This window comes from Panthera pardus, unplaced genomic scaffold (genome assembly GCF_024362965.1).
Source record: "Panthera pardus isolate Hobbes unplaced genomic scaffold, ASM2436296v1 HiC_scaffold_24, whole genome shotgun sequence".
Taxonomy (NCBI): domain Eukaryota; kingdom Metazoa; phylum Chordata; class Mammalia; order Carnivora; family Felidae; genus Panthera; species Panthera pardus.
Window position 1 is genome coordinate 33,887,841 of NW_026526810.1, and position 23,015 is coordinate 33,910,855.

At 35.9% G+C, this 23,015-nt stretch overlaps 1 protein-coding gene across 9 annotated transcripts in view; it reads left to right on the plus strand.

Moving 5' to 3' along the window:
- The window catches only part of HERC1 (HECT and RLD domain containing E3 ubiquitin protein ligase family member 1), a 186,907-nt gene that overhangs the window by 71,538 nt on the left and 92,354 nt on the right, over positions 1-23,015 (plus strand). For 7 of the 9 annotated variants that reach the window (XM_053888977.1, XM_053888984.1, XM_053888980.1 and 4 more), the window contains exons 14-24: positions 981-1,202; positions 4,979-5,131; positions 5,257-5,389; positions 7,186-7,377; positions 10,128-10,349; positions 12,422-12,595; positions 15,783-15,897; positions 15,986-16,106; positions 17,999-18,170; positions 20,439-20,778; positions 21,246-21,366. In XM_053888977.1, coding sequence (XP_053744952.1) covers positions 981-1,202; positions 4,979-5,131; positions 5,257-5,389; positions 7,186-7,377; positions 10,128-10,349; positions 12,422-12,595; positions 15,783-15,897; positions 15,986-16,106; positions 17,999-18,170; positions 20,439-20,778; positions 21,246-21,366 — 1,965 coding nt within the window. The remainder of the gene's footprint in view (positions 1-980; positions 1,203-4,978; positions 5,132-5,256; positions 5,390-7,185; positions 7,378-10,127; positions 10,350-12,421; positions 12,596-15,782; positions 15,898-15,985; positions 16,107-17,998; positions 18,171-20,438; positions 20,779-21,245; positions 21,367-23,015) is intronic. The other 2 variants (XM_053888983.1, XM_053888985.1) reach the window with 1 other exon arrangement.

Genomic DNA, 23,015 nt, shown 5'->3' on the forward strand with positions numbered 1-23,015 from the left:
GTAAATCCTAATATTTAATGTTTTCTGCTGGAAGAGTTCCCAGAATTCTAATGAAGGTGAAGCAAATGATAATTTATTAAATGATTTGGGGCTAGTTATTAAAATTTCAAAATTTGTTACTTATATTGTCAAGCCAGAGACATTTTATAATGTGTTGAGTTGAAATCAAGGTCATGTGCTACTGTTGGTTCCATGCCCAGAATGTTATGTGAAATTTCTTATATAAAAACTAAAAGATGACTGTGAAAATATATTTGAGGATATAAATATGCTTATTTCCATTTTTAATATTACATTATTAATATTATATACATTAAAATAAGTACATTTTGCTCAACTCAAGTAGAACAATCAATTGTAGAGTTGTAGATTTCAGGGAAAAAGTGGTTCTTACTGGCAATATAATCCATCGATGACTCCAGTGAGTATTTTTTACTAGTTTAGATTTCAGTTGATTCATTTGAAATATTAGAATAAATAGTTACATTGATAATTCTGTAGAACAATGTGTAGTATAATTTATCTGGTAACATTTCCTATTCTTAAAGTGCTAACTAAAATCATTATGCAGAGAATATCATTTTGCTTAGAGTTTGGGTATTATGTATTATTGTAAAAAGGAATAAAATATTATTAGTTACATTATTAAAATTAATGGGATAGCTTTTCTTTTTTAAAATTTTTTTAAGTTTTATTTTATTTTTGAATAAGAGAGTATGAGTAGGGAAGGGGCAGGGAGAAAGAGAGGGGATCCCAAGTATGCTCAATACTGCCAGAACAGAACCCGAACAGTGGATCATGACCTGAGCTGAAATCAAGAGTCGGACACTTAACTGACTGAGTCATCTGGGCACCGGGATAGCTTTTCTTTCAAATACATGCTTCCTAAAATATCAGGATATTAAATGGAATTTTTTTTCTTTTTAAATGCATTTTAAACTATTTGTACCTATTTCATGGATGAAAATATTTTTCTTTAGAGAATGCAACTGGATATCATTCTGACAAGTTTACAAGATCATACCCATGTAGCTTCCTTACTTGGCTATAGCTCACCTTCTGATGCTGCTGACCTCTCTTCTGTTTGTACTGGCTATGGAAACCTGTCAGATCAACCTTATGGCACTCAGAGCTGCCATCCAGACACTCATCTGGCTGAAATTTTGATGAAAACTCTCTTAAGAAATTTAGGATTTTATACAGTAAGTTGCTCTTTTTCTTTGTAGTAAAAAAAGAATAAAGCTTGGGGTTTTTTGGTTGTTTATTGTTTGTTGTTTTTTTGGAGGCGATAGGGATGGCTTCAGGTTAAGGTATTTTGACGTTTAAATATGTATGAAATGAATAAAACTCTGGACTTCACTCCCCCAAAGGGGAAAAACATGTGTCAGATCTTCTGAAATACTGTAGAAGCCAAATGACTTGTAATTGAGAATTCCAAAAAGATTTATTTTAGAATTTTACCAATTTTTTCTGATATTAGTGTACAAGAATAAACATAAAAATAGTCAAAAGCATTTTGCAAAAGAAAAATAGGACGGGAATAATATATACTCCTATAGTTACAATGTGGTTGGTACTTACTAAGAATAGCTGGTCAGTAGAAGACAGTAGATGCTATAGTTTTCCCTGTGTTAGGATGCAGTTAATTCTTAAGTATTTCTTAGATCCATCTCCCCCTGCCCCCCGCCATTTCTGTTGGTTCTGACCCACACTATCATGACCTAATGCTAATACCAGTGTTGTAGTTATTGTCACTGTTGCTGGTCTCTGCATCTTACTGCTGGAATAACCTAGTCGTATTAAATAACCTCATTGTATTAAATTAAAACCCCTTCAGGCACTTCATCATTTGGCTTACACACCGCTCCTCTGAGCTCATGGACATGACATGGAGACATGTCTGTCTCCAGCTTCCTCTACTAATCTGTGATTTCTTCAAGGAAGCCTTACCAAATAACCCTATTTAACCATGTAATTATAACTGCATATCCTTAGATCTCAGAGTTACGTGTACTGTATGACTTAACTTTGAATAGTTCATATATTGTTTCATATTGTCTCCTATGCCCCTGAAGTGTCGGGTCTGTATATTCTTCTGTGCAAGTCTTAGTGTTCTATTCTGTCCACATTAAAAGGTGGCTAAGTCAGAGTGACAATTGAGCTTATATAATTTTCTTTCAGATTTAAGAATGTAAATTTGATCTGATGTTTGGCTGCACGTGGAATGGGAACAGTGTCATGGTATATCCATTTGTTATTGACAGAACATTTTTTCCAAAGTTGTAAGGGATATTTATGCTGCATTAAAGTAGTGCCTTTCTCTTAAGTCAACTGGCTGTCACTGTCAAGTGTGAAGCCCATGGGATTCTTAACACCAGAAATATAGTTTGGTGTGCTTGTCCTTTGGAAGAAAACACCCTCCAGTTACTGTGATTTAATAGTTTTGCCTTCAGCTGTAGAAGCTGCTGCCAGGTAATTAGTTTTATATCCTTAGGGCAGTTCCTGTATAGCTGTTACATGTACTTTAGGCCAGAATCTACCCTCTTTGACTAGAGATTTCTTAATGCTTTTATTTGTTCTTTTTTTTAATGTTTATTTATTTATGAGAGAGAGCATGTGGGGGAGGGGCAGAGAGAGAGAGGGGAAGAGACAGGAGGAGAGAGAGAGACAGAGTCCTTGGCAGTGCATGGAGCCTACTTGGGTCGGTCTCTCTCTCTCTCTCTCTCTCTCTCTCAAAGTAAAGAACTGTGAGATCATGACCCGAGCTGAAATCAAGAGTTGGATGCTTAACCAACTGAGCCACCCAGGTGTCCCTTATTTGGTCTTTTTACAAAGGAAAATACAATCTTGCATTTATATAATTAAACGTGGCACATGCCACAATGATGTGAACGCATTGGACACTACTGAACTGCACATTCAAAAATGGTTAAGATGATAAATTTGATGTTGTATGTATTTTACTATAATTAAAAATAAAATTAACAAGTGAAAATAAATTAAGTAGTGCCTTTCTAATTTCATTAGGGGTGGGGTTGATATGTATGTTATATGGAAATGGAAATAAAATATTAAGTGATTTTGGGCTACAGTCCTAAATTATTTGTCCAAATTTGTCATGTTCCCAAGATTTTAAAATGGTGGTGCTTGTCTCTTTGGGCTGCTGTAACAGAATACCGTAGTCATCCATAGACTGGGTGATTTTTAAACAACATATTTATTTCTCACTGTTACAGAGGTGCTGGCAAATTTGATGCGACTAGCTTCTTGGTTCATAGATAGCCATCTTCTTGCTGTGTCCTCACACAATGGAGCTCTCTGGGGTCTTTTTCATACGGGCACTAATCCCTTCCCAAAGGCCCCGTCTCCAAATACCACCACATTGAGGATTGGGTTTCAGTGTATGAATTTTGAGGGGACACAAACATTCAGTCTATAGCAGTGCTTATTTGGCAGCTTATAATGGTGCTTATATAGCAAGAGCCTTAAAATGTTCTGCGACTCTGTCTTGGATATTGTAAACATCAACCATACTTCATGCATAAAGATGTTCATCACATGATTATAAAAAATAAAACCTGGAAACAACTTAAATATCTAAAATGGGTAGGTAAATTACGGTATATATGCTCAAGGGAATATTATGACTTTTAAAATTTATATAACCATGGCTTCTGAAAACAAAATATTTGTGAATCTGCTGGAAAAGAGAAGTCTAAACATAGAATATGCAGTATTGTGAAAAAAATGAAACGGTCACAAAAATCAGGAAAGAAATACACTAAAAAATATTAATAGTGAGTTTTCTTTGGGTTGGCTAAATGGTAATTATAACTTATTTTTTAAAATACAGTTTTGGTATTTTCTAAATTTTTTACAAGAACAGTTATTTATTTATTTATCTATTTATTTATTTATTTTTTAATGTTTATTTTTGAGAGAGAGACGGAGACAGTGTGAGCAGGGGAGGGGCAGAGAGAGGGAGACATAGAATCCGAAGCAGGCTCTAGGCTCTGAGCTGTCAGCGCAGAGCCTGATGTGGGGTTTGAACCCATGGACCATGAGCCAAAGTTAGATGCTTAACTGACTGAGCCACCCACGCACCTCTACAGGAACAATTTTAAAAAAAATATTTTTAGCTTAAACTAATTTAAAACTTACATAAGACTTTCAAGAATCAAAGAATCCTTTCTACCCTTTAGCTAAATTAGCTTCATCTATCTATCTATCTATCTATCTATCTATCTATCTATCTATCTATCTCTCTATCTTTCTAAATAGTTTGAGAGTAAGTTATAAATGCCCTCCTGGCTCTTCTTAAGCACGTAAGCATGTATTTCTTAAGAAGGGTATTCTTTTGCATAACAGCAGAACAATTACTGAATTCATAAAATTTAACATTGATACAGAACTATTATCTAATATACAATCCATATTCAGATTTGTATAAGTGTCGCAATAATGTGCTTTATAGCAACCCCTTCTCCCAATCCAGGATCACACTATATTTAGTTGTTATGTCTCTTTAGTCCACTTCTTTTTTTTCCTGCCTATTTTTTAAGTATAATTGAAATCATTTATTTCTTTTATAATCATAACCTAATTTAATTTTGAATAATTGTGTTCAAGTGTTCATTTGTGTCGTTTCACGGTATGTGGAAACAAAACTTTTTACACAAGAGGTATGGAAAGCAACAGCATTAAAATGTTGAAATATGTTGTCTGTGGATCTTACATGGTTTTCTCAATTTTCAAAGTTTCTGTGGTGAAACGTGCATTACTTTTGTTTAAACAGTAAAACAAATTGAAATTGCTTGACAAATCTTGCTATCTAATAGCTAAGAACAATAGCGCAAAGATTTAAAGATTGATAACGGGAGAAAGGAGACAGTGGCTTCTTAAGTCAGTCATTTATGGTAGGACATTACTTTTATTTTTAAGTACTTCGTATTTAATCTTCTTTTATGTATCATCTTAGGATCAAGCATTTGGAGAGCTAGAAAAGAATAGTGATAAATTTCTACTTGGAACATCATCTTCGGAAAACAGTCAGCCTGCTCATCTTCATGAACTCCTGTGTTCACTGCAAAAACAACTGCTGGCATTTTGTCATATCAATAACATTAGTGAGGTATGTGATTCTTTGCCTTTTATGATGATCTCTCAGGGACCTTGAAACTCAGATATTTGGGTAACTATGATATTTCTGTACCTTGAATGTTTTACAGTAGTAATATAGGAACTTTTCTCCCCTAGAACTCAAGCAGCGTGGCATTGCTTCATAAACACCTTCAGCTCTTGTTGCCTCATGCCACAGATATTTATTCACGTTCGGCAAATTTGCTCAAAGAAAGTCCTTGGAATGGCAGTGTTGGAGAAAAATTAAGAGGTGTGTTTGGTACTAGATTTGACATTTAATCAGTGATTGTAAAGCAAGAATTCTTAGCCTTTCCAAAGCCTTAAGGGAGCCTGAAACCTCTGAATGGAATAGGAATGATCTTGAATCTCCTTCCTATTGAAGATCCTTTTGATTTTGGTTTGGGGGTGATGGTGATAGTGATTGATATGACTGATCTTAAAAGATGTTAATTGGCATGAAAGAGCCCTAATTTATTGTTTTTAAATTTTTTAATTTTTTTGAGAAAGAGTGCATGTGAATGAGAGCATGCAAGAGCAAGTGGGGGAGAAGCAGAAGGAAAGAGAGAGAGAAAATCTTAAGCAGGCTCCATGCCCAGCGTGGTGGCTGACTTGGGGATTGATCTCAAAACTATGAGATCATGACCTGAACCAAAATCAAGCGTCAGACACTTAACCCACTGAGCCACCCAGGCACCCCCGGAAGAGCCCTAATTTAAAGGCGTTGGATTATACATACTCAAAAAGATTAATTTTAAATGGCATAAAGTGAATTTTTATTTGCTGTTTCTTTACCTTTCTTCAGCATATGCCAAGTGTTCCACTTTCCTCCTGGCAATGCTTTCTTTTTTCTTGGTTTCTTTGTAGTCACAATCATCTTTTTACTCTGTCACTCTGTTTGCTTTTTTCCACTTGGTTCCTATAAGTTCCTCTCTCTTGGACATGCCCTTTAATGTTTAAGACTCTCTGAATTTTGCCTTCAACCCTCTTTTCTCCCTAACTGATCTTATCTGGTCCCATTTTCTTTGACTATATGTTGATTCCTGTGTCTGCATCTGGCTGAGAATTCCTTTTTCACACTATTAAAGCCTTTTGTAGTTATCTACTGGGTGTCTCTTCTTGGTTGTCTCAAAGGCAACTAAAATTCAGTATGTCTCTTCACAACCACCTTATTTCTGAATTTCCCCAACTGACAAAAGAAAGAAAGAAACTAAAACCATTGTTTTCTGGACACCTCCATTTTGTTGTTCCATAGGTATTTAAAATTTGTTCAAACAGAGCTCATCTCTGATGATCCTCCCTGCCCCCAAATACGATGAAATATTGAAATAAAATTAATTTAAAACCAATACAGATGAAAAGACAGATGCTTTGAAGTGACCTTGATTTTTTTAAGAAAAGTAAATTCGTTTTAAAAAACATAGAGGGGCACCTGGGTGGCTCAGTCGGTTGAGCGTCTCCAACTCTTAATTTTGGCTTAGGTCATGATCCCAGGGTTGTGGGATCGAGCCCCACATCAGGTTCTGCACTGCTTAAGATTCTGTCTCGCTCTCTCTTCCCCTCCCCCACTCTTGCACAAGCCCTCTCTCTTTCTCTCTCTCAAAACATAACATAAATAAAATAAAAAATAAAACACATAGAATGTAAGTATCATGAGGGTAGGAGTTTTTAGTTCTTTGTTCACGGCTGTCTCTTTTTCACCTAGAACAGTGCCTTGTGTGTTGTAGTCAATGAATATTTCTTGAGTAAATCTGAAAATGAGGATAAACTTGTGAATGAGAAATTCATAATGCATTTTAAGGGAAGCAGCTTTAATCTTTTGAATGTGTTGGCACAAGGATATGTGTGTTTTCCCACAAAGTTTCTGCTGGTGGTACTTTCTGAAAGTGAGCAAATACTAATACCACATCAGCTGCCACATAGATGTTTGACAAAGAATTACTGAATTAGTGTGCCCCTGTTTTAAGCTAAAATAGTATTTCTTAGGTTTTTTCTTTTTAAAGTTTGTTTGAAACAATTGATCCATGTTGAATTTCTTACCTTTCATAGATGTGATATACGTCTCAGCTGCAGGGAGTATGCTCTGCCAGATTGTTAACTCCCTACTGTTGCTCCCTGTGTCGGTGGCACGGCCTCTCTTGAGTTACCTCCTCGACTTGTTGCCACCTCTTGATTGCCTTAACAGACTCCTGCCAGCTGCCGCTCTTTTAGAAGACCAAGAGTTACAGTGGCCTCTTCATGGTAAGTAAGGAGAGTAAAACAATAAATAATGCTTTTGAGAAAAGTTCTTCTTCTTGCACGCATCAGGTAAATCATATCTGTCACTTGGGTGTTTTATGTAATCAAAGGGTAAGGTTGTTATGGTGTAGGAACTTGCAGTCTAAAGGGCAGCTGAAATGGGAAAATTTAAGAAAGGTGCTCATATGTAACAGTGCATAAATAGGGTCTTTATATAGTCATCAGGTTTCAGTAGTATATTTCATTGATTCTGAGACACGTTTTTTTCAAATTTTGACATGGTTGAAATTAGGACATATTTTACATCGGATAATAAGAAAGCATTCTTTCATAGTTCAGTCAGCAGCGTGATGACACATTTTAAAATCAATGGATTGATTTGATTAGAAAATTTTATTTCTTAAATGAAGAGAATCTTTAGTTTTAAATCTCTATTTGACAGTAAAATATTTTATATTTTGGTTGGATATATAGATAACTGAATGTAAAAAATGAGAATCTATCTTTATTGTGCATGGGTTTTTTTTTAAGGCACCTGATAGAATATATATATACGTATATATACATACGTACATACATACATATACATATATACATACATATATATACATATACATATATATATTTACACGTGTATATATATATATATATATACATATATATATACACATATAGTGCGTGTGTGCATGCCTATGTATATATACACATACATACATACAGCATTCTGATTTTAGGCATGGCACGTGAATTCACTCCAATTTATAAAATATTGATGATTTCATTCAGTTGGATATAGCTTAAAGTACCATGTCTAGAAAACATTAACGCCATTTTTCCATTGAAGTCTATCATAAGGTCATCAAAGGAGTTTGATTATTGAAGTCTTAAAAACCTTTCAAGTTTAAGTGAGGCCACATGTTTTATTAGAAAGAATCCTGGACTAAGGCATAAAACTAGTGACTTGGTTGTATGATCTTGGGCAAGTTGCTTATAATTTCTTAAACCTTGGTTTCTTCTGGAAGGATTGGGATTGGACAAGATGACACTGAAGGCCTATCTTACTTTAGCATTGTACGGTTCTGTACCAACTAGAGTTAGGTGAAGTTGAGTATCAAGGTTACAACTGTAGCACAGTGTTGATTAGGCTTTATATGGAACTATTCCAGGTTTTACTCTTGTTTTCCTAAAGCATATCAGAACTTGTTAAGATTCATCTGTTTGTATTAGGTGAGTTAGGTGTCATTTATTTTAGATTTCTGCATCTGTATTCTCATAACTGATATTTTTCTATGATTTCCCATTCTTTGTGTCATTTACTACCACAGTTATACTAATCTCATAGCATCTGTTTGGAGTCTTCCCTTTTTTCTCTTTTCTCTGAGATAATTAGTATAAAATAGAGGTTCTCTCTTTTTGAAGCTTTAGAAGACTTTATCTATAAAACTACCTGGCTCTGGCATATGGATAGACTTTGACTATTAATTTTCTTTCCTTAGTGGTTATTGTTGTCATCTAGCTTTTTGTTTCTTCTAAAATTGGGAGTTGATATTTTTCTAGAAAATATAATTTTGTTGTGTTTCAGATATATTGGCATAAAATTGTTCATAATACTCATTAATGGCTTCTTTCTTGCTTGCTTTCTTTGTTTGTTTGTTTCTTTATTATTCCCCACATTTAGATATATTGTGGCTTTGACAAATAATCTGCTAAATAATGCCAAATAACAGATTTACAGTAGTGGAAATTAATGGTTTCTTTAAAGTATTTTAAATTTATTTTGAGAGAGAGAGAGAGCGAGAGAGCGAGCAAGCGGGGGAGGGGCAGAGAGAGGGGAACGGAATCCCAATCAGGCTCCGTACTGTCAGCACAGAGCCTGATGCAGGGCTCAAACTCAAACTTGTGAGATCATGACCTGAGCCAAAGTCAAGAGTCAGACACTTAACTGACCAAGCCACCCATGTACCCCGCTCATTGATGGTTTTTAAAAAATCTCTATTGTGTCTGTGGTTACATCCTATTTTTTATTTCTAATTTTTAAATTTATGCCATCTTTTATTTCTGGATTAATTATGTTAGAGGTTTGTCCATTTTATCAGTCTTTTCAAATAACAAGCTTTTGGATTTGTTGATCTTTTTTGTTTTTCTTTAAGGATTTCATTGACATCTGTTCTTAATGGCTAAGTGCAGTTTTTCTTTTTTAAGTGAAGAGCTTTTAAAAACAGATGATAGTAAGAAAGCATGGGTGGATTTCAGTACCAGACAGTTCTCAATTCGGGCCATTAAAACTTAGGAGTCTCTCCCTCCTTCTCCTTCTTCCCTTTCCCTGGTTGTGTGCATACACTCTCTCTCTCTCTCTCTCTCAAAAAAAAATTTATTAATTGTCATTTTACTAAAACAACTCTTGTATCAATTTTGGAGGGATGAGCTGCCTCAGGTACTCACTTGTATGGTGAAATTTGATATGGATAATTAAAAGTAGGAAAACAATCCCTTGGGATATTTTTGTCTTATACTGTTTTAATATTTATCTTAAAATTAGTAACTTTACGAAGGAAGTTTTTATTTGATGGCAAACTTATTAGAATATATTTAAATTAGTCTAGTGAAGAGAATAAATACAGAAAGTGTTATAATTTATATTTTCAATATAAAATTAATTTGCTTCAATATCTTACTGCAGTGCAATAGAAATGAGAAAGATTGAGACTCTTGAATACCAGATAAGACACAGTTATTAATGATTTTGTCTTCAGGAGGACCAGAACTGATTGATCCTGCCGGCATGCCGTTACCTCAGCCAGCTCAGTCCTGGGTGTGGCTTGTGGATCTGGAAAGAACGATTGCTCTCCTTATTGGGCGGTGTCTTGGTGGTATGCTTCAGGGCTCCCCTGTGTCTCCAGAGGAACAGGACACCGCATATTGGATGAAAACACCACTTTTTAGTGATGGTGTAGAAATGGACACCCCTCAGCTAGGTAATGTATTTCTCTATAACGTTTAAAATACATGCTTGTGTTTGTACCTCCATTGGAGCTTTCTCTTATTCTGGGTTTGCTGAATAAAGAACTGATAGCAAACAAATGAAACATTAGCTGGGTGGGGGATCTGAGATTTGTAATTTAGAGCCTTCAGAAAAAGTAAAGTCCTGCAGCATTGTATAGTGAAAAGGGCCTCCAAACTAGGACAATGTAGGTCTGGTTCCACTCTGTTATTACTTATCACTCATTTTGAGCAAAGTCATTTAATTCATAAAAATGGGAAAATGCTTTGATTATTGTGTTCTGGGGGTTGGAGGTTATGAAACTGTTTCACAGAATGTAAAGCTCTGTAAAGTTTCCATGACTCAGTTTTCAAACACCTCTCAGATGTGAATGGCAGTCCCTTCTCTCCACCTCCCCCCCACTGCAACCTGTCTACTTTGATGCTGATGCTACCTTGTGTAATTCCTCATTTTTTCCTCCCCATTTATGGACCTTTTGGGGTTTCTATTTCCTGCCTCATCTCCCATTTGTCTACTTTGCTGGTAGGGTAGCTCTCAGACTATCAGAACATGATGACCTCTCCAGTTCCTGAACAGATGATCTAGTTGTTTTATTTAGGATTGATCCTTTAGTCTCTCTGGGTCTCTAACTTTGATCCATAAAAGGAGTTGATTAGACAGCTTATGTGGTCTTACTGACCTCAAATTCATTGTTCCTCTGATGAGAGAAAGAGACTCAGTGTCCAAGAAGGAAAGTCTAAGAGAAATCTCCATCTAAGAGGATCTCAACCGAGAGGGAAAACAATAGATAGAAATCAAGTCAAAATTCCCATATTCTGCTTTGGATTTTGGAGGGTTGGGGAGTGGAATTGAGAAGAGCAGTTTAAGATTTTCTCCCTTTTCCAAATAGAGTATCTATTCATCATGTCAATTATGAACCAGATAGTGATTCTAGCCATGGCTGATGATGCTAGACGGGTACTTAGGATACAGTTGTACCAAGAAAAGTAAAATCATGGTTTTTCAAGGGATGTTTAACATTGTAAATATGTTTCCAGTGCTGTTAGTGTTTAATTCTATGGTAGTTGCAAATGTCCTCCTGAGGACAAAAATATCTTTATCTCTACCTTCCTCATATTTCTGTTACATTTACTTTAGTCAGTTAGTTACATTTTATGTTTAAATACTTGCAGGGATGACTGGGTGGCTCCCTCAGTTAAGCATTTGACTTTGGCTCAGGTCGTGATCTCACAGTTTGTGAACTCAAGGCCTGCATTGAGCTCTATGTTGACAGTGCGGAGCCTACTTGGGATTCATTCATATTCTCTCTCTCTCTCTCTCTCTCTCTCTCTCTCTCTCTCTCTCTCTTTCTCTCTGCCCCTCCCCCATTTACACTTTCTCTCTAAATACACTTTAAAAAAAAAATTCCATGTATTAGGAAAAGGTTACTGTCCTTTGTAAAATTGTAAATATATGGTAATTCAGTTCTATTGTGGGTTACATTGACTTTTGGTATTAGTCCCAAACCTATCATTTTAGCTATTTTTTTAAATGGGAAATGAATTCTGAATGCCAAAATGTCCCATTAAAAGGTTAGGAACCACTTGAGCAAATGTAAATATCAGTAGAGAAATTGTTCATGGTATCTTTGCCCTCTCTTGAATGGTACTTAACTGATTATTTTCCCTTAATTCTAGAAAAAAAGATTAAGTTATTGTCTAGTCCCTTTCCCTGTGTTCCCATATTTCTCAGTGAGGATATCCTTCCATTTTGAACAAAAGAGTTCTACAGGACCTGCACATGTAGGACATTTAGCCTCCCTGACCCCTGCCTACCAAAATGCCACAACTCCTCCCTGGATGTTGTGGTCACACATCCTTCTGGCTGTGATTAGAAGGTGATACTACCTCCCATTGAGAAATGTTGAAGGACTTTACCTTTGTAGCATCTGCTTAAAATGGTTTGAAAGGTATGATTTCATATGGATTAAATAAAAGTGCTGAGATTTTATTTGTAGCACCATAATTATTCAGGTTTAAAATTGATAATTTGAATAATTCTTTTTAGATAAATGTATGAGTTGCCTGCTAGAAGTAGCTCTTTCGGGAAATGAAGAACAGAAGCCTTTTGATTATAAACTGCGGCCTGAAATTGCTGTCTATGTAGACTTGGCATTGGGTTGTTCAAAAGAGCCTGCTCGAAGTCTTTGGATCAGCATGCAGGATTATGCTGTTAGTAAAGGTAAGATGAAGGGGATGAAGTTGGTAAATATGGAGATAGCTTGTGATACTAAAATTTGTGTGATACGTATCAATAGAAAATCACAGGAATCACCTTATTTTTTATAGAAAAAAGTATTTTACAAATAACATTAAACATAAGTTTCTTTTTCTTCTTTGTGGAAAATATTCTAGGCATGCATTTTAGCAAACCTACTATGGGAAAATTGAGATTTATATAAAAGATAAATACAGAGGCAAACATTTTACTGCAGGATCCCTGCAGTGTAAATAGACCTAGTTTAAGAGCCTGTTAATGAATCTCTTCCCTTTGTAAGCCCTAGGGTAAGAACTAAAAAGCGGTATATGTAGAAGTCTAAGCCTGGTCATTTTCCTTCTCTGTAAAACATTTGCCCACTACAGAGTGCTAGTGAAGATACCGATTTGAAATAAGATGGACTATTGAGTACAGTAGTAAAGTGCCATGCAAGTATGTAGTGTTACTTCAATTTCTAATATTATTTGATAAATAAAATTAACCTTATATACAAGTTTTCAAAAGGTATACCTGATTTCTTTTTAGTTCCCATGCTTTCCTTTTTAATAATGACCTTGATTGTTCAGAATCCCATGTCCATAAGTTGTCTTTCTCTGGGTGTTTTTTCTTATCATATCTTTAGTTTCCCCCTATTCTTTGAATTGTCTTCCTTCTGTGATAAAAATGGTAAAAGTAAATACATTTTTTACCTTTTATTGCCTTTCATTTTGTGTAATAAACATGAAATGAGGTGCATATTGTTTACATCTTTAAAACACCATTAGATATGATACCTTTGAAAGTTTAATTTCATCCAGTTTATTCATTTTACTTATTCATTCTGTATTGTGTTGACTCCAAGCAGAAGTGGAAAAGTATGGTAATGGAGGAGGAAAAAAATTTACTTTCTAAGTTGTATTTTCTGATATTCTCTCATATTTGCATCATTTGCTTGGAATGTCCAGTTAGGGTTTGTTTTTTTTTTTTTATCATATCACTTGTTAATTGCAGTTAGAATTTTTTTTTTTTTTTTTTTAATGTTTATTATTGAGAGACAGAGAGAGACAGAGCGTGAGCAGGGGAGGGGCAGAGAGAGAGAGGGAGACACAGAATCGGAAGCAGGCTCCAGGCTCTGAGCTGTCAGCACAGAGCCTGATGGGAGGCTTGAACTCACAAACTGCGAGATCATGACCTGGGCTGAAGTCAGACGCTCAACCAGCTGAGCCACCCAGGCACCCCTGCAGCTAGAACTTTTAAAAACAAGATATAAACATAAGATGAATAAAAACTCATTGTATGGCTCCCTTTGTGGAACTGCTTGTACACTGTAGCTTAGACTTTATACCTGAATAGTGGAAACGTTCTGTAGTGTTTGATATGAAATGACCATAACTTTAATGAAGAAAAGAACCCATTACTTTACAAATTGTTATAGGAGGATAATCTCTTGCTAAATTGGAAACACAGCAGAGGGTCTATAGTTTGCATTTTAAGTTGAGCATTAGAGTCCTTGATATGGGTCATTGTTTGATTTTAAGTCGTAGCAGCTGTCAGAATAGCAAGCATTCCCTTGGAACAGACGATTTCTCAAGAACTTAATGTGGAAAATTTTTTATGTAATAGAGTCTATCATTTAAGATTTGCTTTGGCCTATAAGATTTTTTTAAAATCATGCATGTTTATATTGTCAGGGTTTTGTTTTTTTTTTTTTACCTGTGAAATAGGTAAGTCTGAACTTAGTTTTTACCGAAGCCTACAGAAATGACTACAAAACCAAGATAAAAAATTTTATCTCTTGAGATAGGAGTTTTAAGAAGGGATTAAGAACAAATAATGTTGACTTGGGGCATGATATTTTCCATGGGTGTTTTTTGTTTGGTTTTATTTTTAAGTAGCTTGGTAAATCTGTCAAATTAAAAGTCTAGTGGACAGTAAAGCTCCCACCCCTATTTGGAATCTACTGCATGTACTACATTTTTAAAGTACAGCATTAGTATGCTAACGTGGAATTAAAGAAAGCATCTGCCTAGTTCTCATCATCTGATGCTGTGATTTTGGTTTTCTATTGCACGTACTCATCTGTGTCCATTGTTGTTTCGTTTCTTACCCACTTCATTTCATTTCATTTTTGTATTCACAGTATCTACTTAATGGCTTCAAATACCACATATATTCACACTTGACTAGTTTACACAATATCTCTACTAGGATGCTTAATAGACAGTATTCAAAACCATACTACTGATTTCAGCTCCTTATTTCCCCAAAGCGTTCTTTCTGTAGTCTGGCTGTCTGAGTAAATCAGCCACAGTCTAAGTACATTTCTAGTCAACTTTGACTTCTTGTATTCGCACATCTGATCCATCAACAAATCCTGTCAACTCTGCCTTCAAAACGCTTTTGGAATCTGACCACTTCTTTCTACCTCCACTGCTACTGCTCTGGTCTGAGTCACCATCATTCCTCACTTGAGTTACTGCAGTACTGCTGTTGCAGTCCATATCTGGTTCACCACTCTGCAGTTATAGTTGGCCTTTTAAAACACAAATCAGATCATATTGTATTTCCACTCAAAGCCTTCTAATGGTGCTTCCTGTTTCCCTTATAGTAAAATCTAAAGGACTTGCAGTGGCCTGCAGGCCCTTTGTGATCTAGTCTCCAGCCAACTTTCTAACGTCTCCTACAACTTATGTGTGCACACTTTGTTCTGGCCACACTGGCCTCCTTGAACCCACCTCAGGGCCTCTACACTGGTTTTTTTCTGAGGGGACACTATTTCTCTGTGGTACCTTTCCCGATTTTGTCTACATCTCTACTCACCTGTACCTTATCAGAGATCTTTGCAAACTAGCCTGTATGAAATAGTATGGTACTCCCTGTTCTCTTTGCCCTGCTTTATTTTTCTCCATAGCACTTTCCTGTCATATTAATGTTTATATTTATTGGTGTCTCCCACCCCCCAACTAGAATATAAATTCTGTGAGATCAGGGACTTAGTTTTGTTGACTGCTATATCCCTAGCACACAGAACAGTATATAGGACCTAGTAGGTGCATTTATTAACGTTTAGGAAATGATAACATTCTCCTGTTGGATTACTAAAGCTATTAAAATTATCTCTGAACTGTTTTCTGAGCCCTTTTAAATGTTAATGAATCATTTTTGCTTTCAGATTGGGACAGTGCAACTTTAAGCAACGAGTCACTCTTGGACACTGTGTCTAGATTTGTTCTTGCAGCCCTTCTGAAACATACAAATTTACTTAGCCAAGCATGTGGAGAAAGCCGGCAAGTAACTTAAAACTATCCTCAGACAAATATTTGCTCTCATGATGTTAGAAATTAGGTAACTTTTCTATTTTGGTTCTTTATTTAGATATCAGCCTGGTAAAAGCTTGTCAGAAGTGTACCGTTGTGTGTACAAAGTTCGAAGTCGTTTACTTGCTTGCAAGAACCTTGAACTTATTCAGACCAGGTCATCATCACGAGACAGATGGGTAAAGTTGGAAATCAGTCAATTTCTGTTTTTCTGCAAGCTATGAGAGATAGCTCCTTATTGGTTTATGTGAGGGGAAAAAATGTGCCTTGATCATTGCAGATATTCAGTAAATATCAAGTACATACTTCTTTTTATAGTGAAGAAATTGGATGAGTAAAAAATTTGGGGTTTATTTAACACCACATTTATCAAGTAATATGGCTGCTAAGAAAGTTTGTATATTCATAGGCTGTATAAGTAAGAATAAATTGAGGTGTCCAAATCATATGAAATATTATTCCTTTATTTTGTGCTGATCAGACCACATTTGAATTATCCTTTTAATTTGGGGTGCCGTAGTTTATGAGGGACATTAACAAAAGCTACCTTGGATTGGTGAAAGGTCTGAAAGTCATCTTATATAAAAACTGAAAGTGTCAAAAACATTTAGCCTAGGGAAATGAAAACAGAAGAGAGTCACATGATAGCTGCCTTAACAATACTTAAAAAGCTTCCATGTAGAAGAGGAAGTAAGGGTGTTTCTTTTACTAGAAGGCATAGGCAGCACCAAAAGGTAACAACTGAATGGAAAATCACTGTTAGCTGAACATAAGGAAGAAAGCCTTATCATGATTACAGTTGTCCACCACTGGTGGTAAAGATTGAAACCTTTTCTTAAAGATTACTCCAGAAGTTATTCTTGCAGCAAAAATAGGTGATTTTTAAAGTGCTGGGTAATCCTGATAACATGATCCTCCTATAAATTATAAGCCTGGATAGTACTTCAGCTTCAGAAATGCTTACTTTGAAACTTTATACATTAGATGAATTGCATCCTGTTACTGAGATCTTAGATTTTAAAAACCAAACTCTGTCTCTGCATTTGTATTATAGAATTCTGTATAATTTCTATTATAATATATAATAGAATTCTATAGAATTTTGGCATGCACTGATTTAACATTTGTGAATCTATTAGTGACCTGGAAAGTCCAGGAAATGTATTAATGTGCTGTTTTGTTGAGGCTCAGATTTGAAACTTACATATTATGGCAATAAATGACTTTTTAATGTATTATATGAGTCTGACTGACTGCTCAGTATCCCCATCTCTGTGAAATTCTTGAATTATTTACTGGCTATCAATCACAAAAAAACTTTTATTATGCATCTGAGAAGATCATTAAATTTTTTCACTTGCACTTTATACTAAAGTCTGTGGGAGAAATGTTGCACACTGTTATGGCATTTGTGACACTCTTAACTTTTGTTGTAAGGACTCTGTCCTCTAGATGACTGCTAGTTAGCTTAACCACTGGGAAATAAAATTAACATTGTTCTTATCAGATTTCTAATTTGTGGTTTCTTCAGGGGAAAGTAAAGAAATTTAAAAAAATTAAAAACAGTACTGTTTATAAATTGAAATTTGCTAAGAGTAGAGCATAGGTGTCCTTCTCTGAAAAAAGTCTGGAAAATACAATTTTAAATTAGAATTATTAAACATTTATACAGAGTAGTAATAGCATACACAGCTTGAAGGAGACTGAATGGTATATAAATTCTGTTCTTAAATTACCTTTTATGCTTGGTTTTATACTCAGCTCATTTTAAGTTGCAGTTCTGTAAGAGTTTATAGCTGAGTAGCAGTATAAATTCAAATTCACTTATAGCATGACATTCTAATCAAAATACTGAGGGAAAGAGCATATAGGTGTCTCTGTACATATTTTGTGTACATACATTGTTTCTGATCTTTTCAGATTTATTCAGTGTATCTTTTGGATTTTTGTAGTAAAATTCATGTGTTGTTGGTTTTAGCAATATTTTCCATGATCAAAAAGTCAAAGTTTTGATGAAGTTTTTCAGAGTTTTGAAAACTATATTCAGTGTAGCTTTGATGGTTTCTTTCAGATCTCGGAAAACCAGGACTCTGCAGATGTTGATCCTCAGGAGCATTCGTTTACCCGGACCATTGATGAAGAAGCTGAAATGGAAGAACAGGCTGAGCGAGACCGGGAAGAGGGGCATCCCGAGCCGGAGGATGAAGAAGAAGAACGGGAACATGAAGTGATGACAGCTGGCAGTGAGTACACCCTTCTTAATTAACAGATCCACATCGTGGCATTCTTCATGGTAGGGGAACTGACTGGAGAAGAGAAGGGCAAACATTTCTCTGTAGTTTTTCTGTAAGGATCTGATATTCTCCTGGTGATCTGAATTTACATTAGCTAATGTTTCAGCTCTTAAAAACTGTGCTTCCATTTTGAAGCTATTGGATTGCATGTTTGGGGCTGAAAAGCTCTGAAAGCAGGCTTTTAGAACCAGTAACTGTTCCACTGAGTCTTATGCATGCAATAATGCCCATGAGTGATTGGATAAGGTCATACAGAGTTTGTTTTGGAGGGTACCAATTTGTCCATTGGCCTGGCCCCTCTGTGTGGTGAGGAAGAGAGCCTCTTCCAGCACTTACTAGGAGAGCCTAGTTATTTTTTATATGTCACACTTTTAAAATTATAAATTTCACCCACTGACTACACTGCCATTGTCAGTAGAGAGCAAGAATATGCATGAGAATTCTGTTGGCTGGGTGATTATAACACTTTCCATACTTGTATATTTCAAGGCTACAATAGAAAACTATTGTAATCATTTAGATGTTTAAAAGGAAATACCAAAGCTTTTAAACATGTGTTAGTATCTTTTGAGTGATTTGGCTATTTCAAGTTAAAATGTATATTCACTTTATAGACTGAAACATTATGGCTAGCTATGCATTTGGTATTGGGATTATCTCTGTGTATTAATCAATTTGACATTTTATTATCAATTTGTGTTTTGCATAGTTGTAAAAATGATATATGGAGGTGGCTCAAAACCAGAAACTACTTTAAAAAACGAGGAGAAAAGGGATTGGAGATGGGGAGGGAGAATAATTATATTTTAAAAACCTAGGCTGAAGGGACTTTTGCAGTTGAACTTAAAACTTAGTTTAAAAATTCTGGAAAACAAAGGCCAAAGGGGAAAACATGGTAACGAACTGTAACCTTCAATTATAGTAAAAGAAAGCATAATAGTCACTGGGGAGTAATAATTTTAAATCAGCTACGGTTTTTGAGCACCTGTGTTATGTGCTGGGCACTGGGTCATATGCCTCACATAGATGGATAATCCTTACAATAGTCTAATGAGATGAATTCTGGTATTTATCTTAAAGATGGGCAAACTGAGATTTAAGGAGGCAAAATTTATGCCTAGGGCCAGATTAGTAGCAGCTGGAAATCGAATGAGATCTGCCCAAAGTTCCAGTGACCCTTCTCTTAATTACTTTAACTGATTTCAAGCTTTGTACTGAGTTTGTTGCTTTGGTTTTTACAGAAATGAGACTTCAAACAGCATAATGAAAATATTATGTAATAATTCTATAAAATACACATATGAAAGCCATTTTTAAAGTTTATACTTCTGTATGAACAGATGAATCTAGTATTTATCCAAATTTTCTGCTTGGGTGCCCCATAAAGAATACTGTCTTCACTCCAAATTTGAACAAAAAATTATTTTCCTGTTGTGAAGTATCTGCCACTGCATCAGAATCTCACTAAACTCATTGTTTTTTTACACTTGTGAATTGGGAAGGGCTGGTATTAGATGGACATTCTTGGTGATGCCACTTGATTTTCTGAAGCAGTCTTGGCTGTATATTGTTATCATATTCAGTTTCAGCAAAGACCTTTAGTGGTTTTACTTTTTTAATGTGTTTGAGATACAATGGAGTATAGATGTCAGGAATTACATAGACTTTAGAGAGGGAAGGGGGGCTATTCTTAACTCATGCAACTTAAATTTTGTTTCTTTTGTAACCTGACATTTTTCATACGAAGGTCATAAACATTTCAGAAATAGTTATTTTAATCTAACTCAGTCATTTTGAAACTTCAGCAGAGCTCAAAATCAGCTGGATGGCTTGTTAAAACACATATTGCTGGCCCCATGCCTAGAATTTCTGATTCAGAAGGTCTGGGATTGGCCTGATAATTTGCATCTGTAACAAGTTCCCAGAAAATGTTGATGCCCTGGTCTGGGGCCACTTGGAAAGCATTTATCTAAGTCATGAGTAAGAGTAGAAATAGAATAAACCAAATCTGAATTCTATAACGGCATAATTATTTCCTATTTTAATTTTTGTGAAAAGTTTAATGTTTTACATGTATTTAATATAATCTTAACTTAGTTACTATGCTGTATTTAATGTCTAAAAAATAACTTTTCCCTCTTTCAGTAAGTTTTTGATCCAAACTTTATGACTATTTTTATTGTTATTTTCTTTGCTCTTCTCTCCCCATGTGTTAAGACCTTGTTTTTGTGTTGCATGTTACAGAAATCTTTCAGTGTTTCCTCTCAGCCCGTGAAGTAGCTCGTAGCCGAGATCGAGATAGAATGAACAGTGGGGCAGGGTCTGGGGCTCGAGCTGATGATCCACCTCCCCAGTCTCAGCAAGAGCGAAGGGTCAGCACAGACCTTCCTGAGGGCCAGGATGTGTACACCGCTGCCTGCAACTCTGTGATCCATCGGTGTGCCCTGTTAATATTAGGAGTAAGTCCTGTGATTGAGGAGCTTCAGAAGCGGAAGGAAGAAGGACAGTTGCAGCAGCCTTCAACAAGTGCCTCTGAAGGGGGTGGACTTATGACCAGGTGGGACTGACTAGAAACTTGAAACATTTGTGACTTTATGCAGTGCAACACTTTGTTCTCGAAGTTATAGTGGTCTTCTGAAATGAACACACATGTGGAGGAGGAAATCCAAATTGACTAGGGTGAAGTAATATATTAATGTATTAAAGTAATGTAAAGAGTGATACTGATTCAGCCTGGAATAGAAATTTCTGATTAGATGAGGAGGCACAATTTTTCATACATATAAACAACAGTAGTTGACAAACATACGAAGTTTGTTGCATCTCTCTGTAATGTAGTGGCATGTAAGTTGGTTTGCTGTCATCGTAAAGGGCTTTGTGCTTACACAAGAGTCAGGATTTCCCTTTGACAGATATAATTACTCCTCACTGTGTATGTATTAGGTCTGTGCTGCTAGTTCCATTCAATTTTATGTTTACTAACAATCCCAAATTGAAAAACTTTTCTTTGTGCATGTGAGACAGGAGTGAAAGTCTTACTGCAGAGAGCCGGCTAGTCCATGCAAGTCCAAATTATAGACTGATCAAATCGAGGAGTGAATCTGATTTGTCTCAGCCTGAATCAGATGAAGAGGGTTACGCGCTGGTAGGTATACCTAGATTGAGTAAAGAGGGATTTTTGTTTTCAGCATATAGATATATAAGAGTTTGGTTACAGTAAGTACTATATGTTTGTTTTAGACATATAAAAACTTTTTAAAAAGAACTTTTAAGAAAAATGGGATAACTATATTGCATAGATATTTACCACCTATATGTTAATGTGATTCTCAGATTTCTATCTTTATTTTTTTTTAAGTTTTATTTTATTTCTTTACATTTGAGAGAGAGCACACAAATGGGGGTGGGGCAAGGTGGAGAGAGAGAGAGACAGGATCTGAAGCAGGCTCAAGGGTCTGAGCTGTCAGTGCAGAGCTTGACATAGGGCTCAAACCCACAAACCGTGAGATTATGACCTGAGCAGAAGTCAGGCAGTCAACCAACTGATCCCCCCAGATGCCCCTCAGATTTCTGTCTTTAGCTCTGACTTCTTCCTAAACTTCAAATTCATATATCTGACTCACTGGTGGACAGTCCTCCTGAACAAGTGAGGTTACCCCAATCTTAACCTATCCAAAAATAAATTCATCTTTCTCTCAAACTTTCTTTTCTTATATTCACTATCTTAGTAGGTGGTATTATTAACTACTCAGGATTCATCCTTTTCTTTTCCTTATTTTCTTGTCTTTGCAAACCCCCACACTCCCTACCATCTAGTTAGTCAAGTCTTGCAAATTTTAACCTTGGTATGTTTCTGATATGTCCTTTCCATCCCTTTTGCCACTGTTCTGTTCAAACTTTCCTTCTCTTTTGCTCGGACTAGTCCAGAAGCCTCCAAACTTGTTGACCTACTGCTTGTTTTGTGCCCATCTTCCACATTTCACAAGTCTGTTTATATTTCCTCTACTTAAAATCTGTCAGTAATTCTCAGTTACCTACCAAAAAAGCCTCAGGACCTGGGCTGCAGGCATTTACACTCAAAATCAAACAGATGAGATGCTGATTTACCTAAGAAGCAGGGAACAAAGTATGCTGTAGTGTGATAGGTAAATTATGGTGTGCAAATTGTCTAAGAGATTACTAGTTTTGAGTAGTTTTGGACTTGGAGTTCATAGCTGGATTTGCATTTTGGCTCTCCCTCTGTCTTGTATGTGAATAATCTATACGTGTTACTTGACTTATCTGGGCCTTAGTGTCCCGCTGTGATAGGAGGACATTAGTGCCTCTTGTGTTTATGACAATGTGTGAGACTTTGGTCATGTCACATGGCAGCCCAAACAGAAACGCTGGTTTTTTGGACTGAGTGCGTGGTTTATAAGCTCCATTTTTAGCTCTGAAATTCCTCTATTGTGTAAATTGAGATGATGGATATGAAAATACTTTTGAAAAGTATAAAGTACTACATAAACAGAAAGGTATTGTTTCAGAGAAACTTCTAAGCAAAGAAGATTCCTCCTCTAAGGAAAGTTCAGCAGTGTCCCTAAGCAGATTTTATTGTACCATGGTGTTTTGTTTGTTCTTCCCTTCTTTTAGTCATTACCATTAGTATCTCTGTGCTCCCAGTTCATGTTTCCTCTCTTATAGTCTCTGAGATTCCTCTCAGTCTGATCAGTCTCATTATCTAGTCTCCTAACCCTGTGATAGTTTTTATTACATAGATCATGTTACTTCTCTACTCAAAACCTCCAGTGACTG